This window comes from Calypte anna, chromosome 3 (genome assembly GCF_003957555.1).
Source record: "Calypte anna isolate BGI_N300 chromosome 3, bCalAnn1_v1.p, whole genome shotgun sequence".
In the NCBI taxonomy this organism is placed as follows: domain Eukaryota; kingdom Metazoa; phylum Chordata; class Aves; order Apodiformes; family Trochilidae; genus Calypte; species Calypte anna.
Window position 1 is genome coordinate 104,352,808 of NC_044246.1, and position 10,911 is coordinate 104,363,718.

General features: G+C 42.0%; 1 protein-coding gene across 2 annotated transcripts; it reads right to left on the reverse strand.

The window, feature by feature from the left end:
- Positions 1-955: 955 nt before the first annotated feature.
- On the reverse strand, positions 956-7,484 carry LOC103529798 (cytosolic 5'-nucleotidase 1B). Of its 2 annotated transcripts, XM_030447979.1 has the most exons (7): positions 7,245-7,453; positions 6,995-7,162; positions 3,988-4,117; positions 3,326-3,448; positions 3,199-3,249; positions 2,461-2,645; positions 1,203-1,821 (listed from the first exon to the last, which is right to left on the reverse strand). In XM_030447979.1, the coding sequence occupies exons 1-7, from the start codon at positions 7,371-7,373 to the stop codon at positions 1,483-1,485; spliced, it is 1,125 nt and encodes a 374-aa protein (XP_030303839.1). In that variant the 5' UTR covers positions 7,374-7,453; the 3' UTR covers positions 1,203-1,482. The 2 variants fall into 2 exon arrangements, with proteins under 2 accessions (XP_030303840.1, XP_030303839.1); XM_030447980.1 differs by lacking the exon at positions 3,199-3,249 and having other exon boundaries at positions 956-1,821; positions 7,245-7,484.
- Between the last annotated feature and the right edge of the window lie 3,427 nt (positions 7,485-10,911).

Sequence of the window (10,911 nt, forward strand, 5' to 3'; positions counted from 1 at the left end):
AAACCAGTACACCAGAACTCCGCAGTGCATCCTATCAACAACACATGGTGGTGTGAACATGTAAAAATCCTTCTAATGATGTCTATTCAAGTTTCATGCAGGATAGAAGCTTTTGCCTTTGTTTTCAAAGAAGTTTGTGGCTTAGACCCAGAACATTTAGAAGATTGCCTGTTTCTGGGAGGGAAACCACAATTAATACAATGAAGCCTTCCCCAGTAACAGGACAGTTCATCCGGACAGAAGACACCACACTTTCTCAGAGGCTGTGAGATTCTGGAATGAATCCCTACAGGAACCACAGATCATGACAAGCCTTCACCAACTTCTACTCCCACTGCAAAGAACATTCTTTTGGTTTTGTCTCTTCTGGTATAAATACACAGCAACAATAAAAATAAAACAGGACACTTGTTCCGCTAGGGACAGAAAGAGAACAACCACCATGTGACAGATGTGTCATCTGGAAGGCATTCTGATACATGGATGACACAGGGATAGAAACTTAGTATAAAAGAGGTAGAATAGACCTATGGTGTAAACTCACATGAATCCATGTTGCAACTGGCACCTGTCCCTTGGAAACTCATGTGAGGTTGCCAAACTGAGCTCACACAGACAGGTAAGAGCTGTAAATCCTAAGTGAACTTAAGAAACAAGGAGTTCCATCAACAGCATTATTTAGGATAGATTCTCTGCTGTTACAAAGCTATATTCTAAAGCCTCAGTCTCTGTTTCAGTCAATATATTCAAGGCATCTCTGACTTCTGCCCAGCTCTGTGAAATATGTTGGGACTTAAGTGTCTTTAAGACTGCTAGCTCTCTCTCAAATTTGGCTGGAAGTGGTCACTTATGGTTCTACTATCCAAAGGAGGCAAGACACACAGGAACACTTATTAGGCAAACTCTGCATAGGAAATTATGTTAAAACCTCTTAAGAAATAAATGACAAAATTCTGTAAAGCCAGCTTTATTAGAATAGGAGAACAATATATAAAAAAAAAAGGTTCCTGTAAACACAAGATTAAATAAATGAACATTTCACTGAAAGCTGAAACATTATAACAAACTTACTGAACACATACTTAACAAGAAAACCACATACAGGTAAACACAGGCAAACAGTGCTTCTAGCAATTTCAGAAATAATAAAGACTAGCACAGCAGCATGACTTCTGTTATAAATAACCTGCCAATAGTTTTTTAGAGAAAATATAACTGTTCTGTCTTTCAAAATTTTCCTCAAGCTATAAAAACAGTAAAAATATTCTCCCAATATCAAAAACAGTGTTAGATCCACTTAAGAACTCTCTTAAATTAAAACTTGCCTATATTAAAAATATTTCCTTTAAAGGCTGCTCTGGCCTGAGTTAAATCTTTAACCACAGTGCTTAAAATATACAAATGTAGAGGGTTTTAGACACAACTATTGGTATGTTAGAGGCTGGCTGAGTTAGAAACCTTATTGTTAATGATGCCATCCAGTCATGAAGATTTGTGGTGTTTCTGAGTAATGCCATAGGGAACATGTGCAGCTATGGTCCCTAATTTCTGTGCTCCTTCGATGTGAAACATCTGGTCATCAAAGAAAATGTGCGGGCGGATTTTCACCAGGATTGGTCCTTTAGGAGCTCCTGCTAGGAAAAGTGCCTCATCAATCTCCAGACCCCAGCTACGAAGAGTCTTCAGCACTCTGGCTCCAGAGCTTGCTGCACTTCTGGCTGTAACCAGGTAGGTCCTTATAGGACAATTTAACCGTTCGTTTTTTGCATAGAACTTCTTCTGGAGTTTCCCTAGGTCTTCCAGAAAACCTTTCAAAGGACCCTGAATATGAGAAGCACATTTAGTATTTGTCCACAGCTCACAGAATCATTCTTTTGCTTTATTCCAGACTGTCAGTTACATACAGGATTCCTTCCCTAATGCTATGCAACTCTGTGTAATGTGTTCAAAGGGGTCTTACTAGGAACTCACAAACTGGAAAAATCTCATAATCCTACATATGTGATCAGTAGGAAATCAATACTCACTAAAGCTCACATGGTCTCCTATAAACTTATGAAGTTGCTACTAAAGTCTTTAATAAAATGTTCTTTAAAAATTTAACTCTTTTTACTATGAACCATGAGATTAATTTTTTTTTGGTGTGCAAAAACCATAGAGAGAAGTAATTACATAGACACCACTGTCTATGGTATGTCTACAGTTGTTAAAATACAACTGTAAGTCATTGTCATATATGCAGCTCTCTCAGTGAAGTGGCAGGTCTGGTGAAGGAACTGCAGTGGTAGGGGCTCTTTTATGTCACCCCTGCATTTTAAAGATTATTCTTGAATATCAAAATAAATAGAGCAATCAGCTTCCACAAAGAAGAAGACATAGACACTGGAGAAACTGAAGAAAGACAGCAGCAATGAAAACCAACAGAGGTTTTGAAAACACACTGATTCGAGAAGTACAAACCTGTGCAAGAGGCTTATTTTCATTCAGCTTCTCATGTTCAAAAAATCTGTCTAATCCTTGCTCTTTGTAAATCTGTTCTGATTCATCAGAAAAGAGAACTGCATCCCCATCAAATGCCACCCTCAACTGTGTGTCCGAGTAAGGAATATCTTTGTTGGCAGTGAACATCGTAGCTGCTGCGATGCCTGGAAATGGATCAGAGCATGTTCAGTTAGCATGTCCTGCAAAGTCACTCATTAAACTATCAGCCACTCAGTTCCAACAACTTATTTGTGTTGACCTTTTTATTTGGTGAAATTAGCAGTAGAACTAATTTGTAATGGCTGTTCTTTAACACAAATGCATAGAAGGTGTCCCACTGACCTAACTTCCTAGACATGCTTCCTTACGCTTCTATATAAAATAAACAAAACCAGTCCCCAAGGTGTGCTGCAAATGAAACAAAGCAGGAAATTCCAAAGAGACTGTTGAGTCGGATTGTTTGATATTTTTTAAGAAAATACAGAAATTGTTTTTTGTAAGTCATATCAAAGAGATGGCCCCATTCAAACATAAGTTAAAGAGAGATGTGTAGGTGTATATGAGAGTTCATTTCTTGTAGGGAGAATACAGAAGGTTATGAGAAAGATAGAGAGTGATTAAGTTGTCATTATCAGCAGGCAAAAGGGTCAGAGAAGAACAATACAGGAAAATACCCTCATTGCATTTGATTAAGTAAAAATAAGTGATAATATGCACCTGTCCATACAGAGTTGTGACTTTCTGTATTTGATGAAGCAGCACCACTTTCTGTAAGAAGCATACAATATATATGCATTTTTTAACAAGCTCAAGGGAGACAGAACAAAAGAAAGCAAATTCAAACCTGCTTCTATAGCTTCTTGTACTTTTTCAGAGTCTGCTGAGAGGTACAAATCTGTAAGGTATGCAGTCAGGTAATCAACTGGGCTTTTTCCTCCCGTCATACAGAAACGTTCAATTGTTAAGCCTGAAGTAAAGAACAGCACAACAAGGTGTGACTCTACAAACCTGTAAAAGGAACCCATAAAAAGGTACACTAGCTTACAACTAATAGGAAACTTAACAAAAGAAAAATTTGTTCACTGTAATTCCAGCAAGTTAGACAACTTGACTGGCATTGCAGTCAACTAGCATGATGTGTCAACTGACTACATTTGATCAGTCCTTCTTCAGAGTTTAAGACAAAGTCCCTCTAAGACAGCAGAGCAAATAATGTGGATGTGATTGTATGTAAATGGGGTGTAAGTACCAAAAAATTAAAAGTTTAAGGACTTCTTTCAGAAATTAAGCTTCACACCTGACAAGTTAAATTTAGAGCTTCAGACCAAGTTCTTTTTAACATTATCTCACTTACGCCACCACACGAAAATAAGTGTCATCCTCTGAAGAATGGATGTCAGTATCAGAGAATTTGCTTTCAGCACGGTTAGAGCAGGAGAAATAAAATTATTAATTTTCTTATGTAACAGGAGACAGTTCTACCAGGTAATACTTATCCTAAATTACCATAGTGATTGATGCTGTTTATGAGTCTGACTCCCACTTGGGCATGGTTATTAGTCATCAGAACAATATCAAATCGTTCTTCATCATCAGGGTACAGTTCAAGAAGTCGGGCATTGACATGCTCCAGTGCCTGCAGGTTAAAAATGTGGAAGTCAGTAATAGAAAGGAATGTGCTTCAGTTCTTAATTGCTGTGGGCTTAGTGATAAGACTCTCTTGAAGGAGAATGTGTAAAACCTGACAGTTTAACTTGCTGAACTTGTTTTATCCCTTTCTGCTCCCAGCAACTATTTGACTGGGTTCAATTGATGGGAAGCAATTAAGTTTCTTTTGCTTAGTTACAGAATTTAAATTTATCATGGAACTCTTTCTTAGGATACCACAATCATCTAGAATAAATCAGTGCACTGCTGAACATTAATCACAATACCTATTATTTTTTTTCTTGTCCACTTGAAAATTGTTCCTGTGCAATCAAGAAGGTGTAAAGGAATTTGTGTTCATAACCTGCTTGTTTTGCATGCACAAATGTGAATTTGGGCCACATACTTATGCAAAGATTTGCTGACACCGTTCAGGTGTTTAGGTGTCAAAACACCTAAGTCAAAACACTTAAGTACTGAGTAATCCTGTCAAACATGATTACTTTGGTGATTTCTAATTGCAATACTGAATAAGACAGATTTTGATTAATGTAAGAGCTCCTTAAAGATATTGGGCCAACATGTTATATCCAGTTTTGTATTCTTATTTCCCTGACCTTTCATCTTCTTGTCTCTCTCTGTATCCATCTATTCTCTCATATTATTTAGCATCTTATCCCTTTGGAGTCAGACTTGCTCTTTGCTCTAGGTTTATGCACAGACATCTGCTTTGGGATCTTGGCCATTGAATGGAATTCCTTGGAATTATAGCAATATAGTCAACAATGAATCATAAAATGAATGCAAGATGGGTTGATATTCATTAAGATTCTTTAAAAAGTCAGGCCAGTTGTTAAGCATTAAAAAATCAGATTTCATAATTAAATTCTGGGAATCTCACTTCAAAAACCATGGCTATGTCACATGGGACTGCACTTAGGAAAACTCTGAGACCTTGGTATAAGAGCTAGGAAAAATCTTAATATGTGGACATAAGTCCTTTGTACCTTTCTATTTTTTTTGTACTGTCTCCTATTACTCTAATGCAGAACTTCTTAATCTATTAGATAATAAGGGGAAGTGGAAGGGGGGATGCCATTTTTTTGTCCAGTGCCTGTACATTTTGCAGCACAGGGAGATCTGAGCCTGTGATTAAGATTAAGTGCTACAAGCATGAGATATACTTTCAAGTTAGTGTCTTAAAGATTTCAATAAAGGAATAATAACAATAGAAAAAAATTATTTTTCCTTTCTTTCCCTCCAAATTGAAAGCATCACCCAACAACCCCACAGTTCTCTAGACTAATGATTCCTATGACTAATTGGTTTAGGAATCTCTTAAAACACAGAAAGAACTCAAATGCAAATACTGCAAGGGAACAGATGTCAAGGTGCATTTTGCTGGGCACAGGTAACACCTCTGGTTTACAAAGTGTGAGAGAAAAAGAGTTAGTTCTTTGCTTATAGTCAAACTGAATTCAACACCGAATTATAACAAACCTCCTGAAAGATGACTATGCTAAAAGAGCTGCTCTCTCTAGCTGCTACAGGTAGGAAAAGATGCAGTAAATTCACTAGTCTGTGTAGCCTCACTGGTGTGCAAAGTGAATTATTTTATGACAAGGCTTTTGCACTAAAAATCCTTTTGCTATGCTTGTGCTATTAATGCTATTAACAGCTGCTGTATTTAGAACAGGATGGGTATTGACATAAGTAATTTTTCCACTATGTATGGCCAAAAAGTGATCATCAATGATGAAAATGTTTTACCTTCCTGAGACTGAAATTGCAGCAATGAAAATCAACTTTTAAAACCTGAAGGATGCATTCTGCCACAACTCTGCTGTCATCAAGTATGACTGCTAATTATGATTTAATAAATTTTCTAAAATTCCTGTGGTAGTGCTTATAAGACAATGAGGTCCATCGGAGGTATTTTTCCAAGTCAATCTTACTAAAATCTGTGTTCCTAAACAACATGCTAATTTTTAAAATTTAATTTGCCTTTCATGCTGGAGGCTGTTTTACCTTGGCCATGTCTTTTATCTTTGGGCAATGAAAGCAAATTATTCAATCTTACCTCTGCTTAAACTCTCTCAGCTATTGGTTCTATTTCTTTTGCTGGTCCTCAAATACAATTTCAAGAGTGCCATGGCAAATGAGGAAGAAATAAAAATGACCAAAAATAAAAAAATAAAACAAAAAAATAAAACCACGTTGATTTTTTTAATAACTTGTGTAACACTGAGTCAGTGCTGTCTTTAGCCACAGTAGCCCTATGGGGAGACATAAAAATGGAACGAGGTACTAAAGTGTTTTGGTTTTGCTTTTTGGAGGGAAGAGGTGGCAACAAACATAAAGCAATTCGTGTCCTATCTTTATTGAAAACAGTCGTTGTGCAGCCTGTGTAACCATCAGAAAACGAAGGTTGCTCCTTCCCCACACCTCAGGTGTGAAGCAGAGAGCCGGGGGAGCCAAACCGTGATGCTGAGCGGAAAACTCCGGTCCCGGTGACACTCAGGGTACGTGATCTGCCGCAGGCGTTTGGCATTGGTGCCGGCGGGAGGGGAGTGGAGAGATGGGAAAGGAAGGGGAGAGAGAGGAGGGGTGGCCGCAGCGCCCGGGCTCCTCAGGGAGATAGGGAGGTGGTGCCGGGCTGCCGGGACGAGGCGAGTTCACCTCAGGGGAAACAACTCCCCAGAACGCTTCCTGGGGCAACATAATCTCCGCTCCTTGGGCGGAGGTTCCTCTTTGGGTTCGTCCTCTTCCACAAATTTCGGCCTTGCAACATCCTCCGCGCTCTAACACACACACCCCCCCCCCGCTCCGCTGGGCCAGCCCGCCCCGGCTCGCCCAGCCCCGGTACCTTGACAAAGTAGAAAGCCGGTCCGGGTTTGAGGGTGACGTTCTCGTTGTCTTCCTGGTACTGTACGTACTTCTCCATCCCTTGCTCTTCGTAGATCCGCCGCTCCTCCACCATGTCGAAGAGGGCTCGGGAGGAGACGGCCACCGTGATGGCATTCTGAGGCTTGGGCTGCGGAACGAGCGGAGGGTAGCGCCGGCCGGCAGCCCCCAGCCTCCGGATTCCCACCCCTGGCCCGCCCGCCCGCACTCACCGGCCGGGGTTTCTTGGAGACCAGGTTATCGTAGAAAGCCTTGGCCGCCGCCCAGTCCTGGTCGGCCTCCTGCAGCTGGACCTCCTGCGTCTCGCCGGGCTGGGGCGCCTCCGGGCCGGAGCCGCTCATGTTGCCTGGCTCGGCGGGCAACGGGGCTGTGGTGTGGACAAGCCGGGCAGGGAGCGGGCGATGCCGTCCCCGGCGCAGGAGACCGGGAAGCGGTGGCAGCAGCCGCTCCCCCGCCCCGCCCTGCTCGGGGCAGTCACCCGGGCACTGGCTTTCCCTTTCGCTCTGCCGCTCCCGGGGCCGCCCTGCCCTCCTCTGGGCACAGCACGGCAGGGAGCGGCCCTGCCCTCGCCCGGGCCTGTCCGCACCCGAGGCGGCATTTTTGAGGGACAGTGGCCTCCGCTGAGCCAGCAGCACTCTTGGCCTCCCCCCATCTGCCACCCCAAGGGCCGGCATGGCCGCAGCACCTCTCCTCATGGCCTGTCCGTGGGGTGCGCAGGGCCGGGGCTCCAGCCCTTCCCCGGCCCTACGGGGGACTGCTGCTCCGGGACACCCGGTGCTGCTCCCCACAGTGCTTCGAGCGGTGGTGAACGCAGCCACAGTGGCATTAGGCAGCAGCCTCCAGCACCGGTTTTATCTACAGCGTTACAGTTTATTACTTAGATGCAGTCTTAATTGATTTCCCAGTAACAGCAGCAGTTTTCCAGGAGATTTCTTCTATAATACAGCAATAGTGTGTCTTGCAGTCAGAATGAAGTGGGTGTCAGCGACTTGGGGTGCTTTGTCCCACAGAGCAATGCTGAAAGTACCTGTTAGGAGCAGTAACTTGGACAGTGATATTGCGAGCAAAGGCTGCACGCACAATAAACAACCTGACATCTGCTTTGGGTAGTCCTAAACCCCAGAATTCCACACAGGGCTGTGGGCTCCTTGTGTAATACACACCCCTCTGAAGCGCTCCTGGCTGCCTCTGCAGTCACAGCTGATCTGAACCACAGTCCTCAAATGGATGAGCTGGAGGAGAGGATGGGAAGTGAGGAAGGGAGTGGCTTTTCCCCTGACCTCTGGTGGGGTCTGGCAGAGCACAGGCAGTCTTGTCAGGTGGTTTCCAGTGGTACCTGTGAGTTGTAGCAAATATAAGCACCCTCTTTAACATTTCGAACCGATACTCTGCTTCTGACCCTGGTAACTGCAAAATGTTTATCAAATTATCAAGCCTTTCTGTGTCCATCCAGCCTACAAATGTGTTTTCTTTCTACTTTTACCCATTTATTTTTATTTCAATGTTGCTTCCCAGTGAAAGTAGGCTTATGTGATTATACCATCTGTTCATCCTTCCCCAGTAATGTCCAGTTGCAAACAATTTTGACCGAAGGATAAAGATCTCAAAGAGATTTAGGTTCTTAAAGCATTTAATGCAAATCAACAACATGCAATTTGTTGTCCTACTGGGGGAATGACTGTAGTGCAAATGCAGCATATTCATCTGCTTATTCTTCTGCTACGCAATAAAATACAGATACTCCCTGGCTGATCTGCCATCACCAAATCTACTGCATTGCTTATTGCCCAACTGACCAGGGAGAGACTTGGAATGAGGGAAGTGATGATCCTGAAAGTAGTGTATCAAGATGAAAGCTGTGAAGAGAGGAGTTATGTAGCATCTTCACAGAAAGATAGAAAAGGCGTAACATACATCTGAAAACCCCCCCTGATTTTAGTGACTCTGTTAACTGATAGATGTGCTTGTTTTCATTGAGTCTTGATCCTGATTATTTCACTCTAATATCTGTCCTCAGAGGTGTACCTTGGAAACAGCTATTCCCCTTCCAGCAGTCAGGTCAGGCACATCACTGATTTTCAGCTCTCTTCTCTGTGAGTGGCTGCAAGCCAGGCTGAGCAGTGAGAGAAGCTGGAAAAAGGGTTCAAGCCACAGGACATCTGTTCCTGGTCCCAGTCACCATCACTGTCCTGCTCCAAAATTTCAGCATCAGCCTAGGAAGATGCTCTCTGACAAGAGGCTATCCATGCATCTGTTTCTTGTTAAATACTGCAGGTGGGCCATTGCCTTTAGAGAAGAGGGGAAAAGAGCAGGAGGAATAAGAATACAGTTCTCTGGTGGTTACAGAGCTGAACTGTCATCTCCCCATCTTCATGAATCAGCAGCAATACCTTTCCAAGAGATGTGCCCAGGCTGAATGCTTGTCCTGCTATGTTCCCCACCCCTCTGCATACACTCGGGATCAAAATCAGAGCTCCTCCAGCATGTTCTTTGGTTTTATTTTGTTTCCCCCATCCTCCCCCACGTTTGCCTAAGAAAAGTCACAACTCAAATGATGAAGACTCCTTTTAACCTTTGCAAGACACCAGAAAACTTAAAAGATGGTACTGGGCCCAAGCAGTTCTGTTGAAGTGCTACTGCTGAAAGCAATGCTATGCTAACATAAATATTTTGCTCTCCAAACCCACATGGTATCTCTGCATACCACTCGGCTGTGTGAACATATGCACTGAACTGAGATGTCTCTATTCTCTGCTTGGTTGCTTGCTGCTGACATACCCCCCATTTCCTACATTTGCTGGAGTTTGTGTACTCAGGGCCTAATATAAATCTTTCAGCTTCAGCACCTTATAAATGAAATCTTGACTTTCCAAATGTAGAACATAGTAGTCTTATCTACATCTAAAACATGTAGTAATGTCCACAGGGTTCCACTAAAAAGCTATGTCTTGCTTTTACTAAATCTTTGAGGAGTCTGAGAAATAGGAATGTGTTCAAAATTGAATGACTTTGCGGTTTCTGAGCTAGGATAGAAAGGAAAAGAATTTTCTGCTATCACCAATTAATTTGTAGGGCATTTGCATTTAAACAAACAAAAAGGAATGTGTGTTGCTATCTTTGTATGTAGGGTTTTTTCAGCAGTAAGTGTGAAGGAAAAGTAGGTCATGCACGTACTCTGAATTCTGTTATAGGAAGCAGAATGAAAGGAAAGTTCCTCTGCCTGAGCTGCTAATATTTTTCCTGTGTTAAGAGCAACCACTAAGTAAGATTTATATGTTTTTCTTCAAGAAGGAGCTCTAAGTGCATTAATAATGAAAAAAGTGCCTTTTTTTTCTTCTTCTAATACCTATTGCTATCTGGGAAGATGTGAAATATTACAAAACATCTAAAATAGTGATATCAGAAGTAAGGGAAAGACTCTCAATGAAGGCCTTTTTTCCCTTTAGATATATAGACCCTAGTATGTATTGTACATGATTGTGTCACAAATATGCAGACTCTAGGGCCTGACTCTCCCAGAATCACATCAAGGTCACTTCAGAGTTCAATTGCTCTGACTTTTACTTAATATATGCATTGTGATTTTTCATCCTGAAACCCCAAGAACTCTGATATAAGTGTAGTGTTCTCAGAAGGATGAACCTGAGAGTGGCTTTGATCTAGGTCAGCCTGCCCTGCAAAATTTGTGGCAATGCTGTCACATGGCATCTGACTTGCCACATAAATGATTTGGAAAACTCTCCTGTATGTAGATAATACAAGTACTTCTAATTCAATATTATAACTTGAGACTTGATTCATTAAAGTGAGTAATTTTTTTTTAGTATATTCCCAACAGATCTTCAATGTGGATCTCAGGCAGTCTGTGTTCTTCTAGTT

Coding starts and splice junctions, on each gene's coding strand:
- LOC103529798 (XM_030447979.1), bottom strand. CDS start 7,373: ATGAGCGGCTCCGGCCCGGAGGCGCCCCAGCCCGGCGAGACGCAGGAG. Junction 3,449..3,987: donor AAACAGCATCAATCACTATG/GTAATTTAGGAT, acceptor TCTTTACTTCAG/GCTTAACAATTGAACGTTTC. Junction 3,250..3,325: donor ACAAGAAGCTATAGAAGCAG/GTTTGAATTTGC, acceptor TGCTTCTTACAG/AAAGTGGTGCTGCTTCATCA.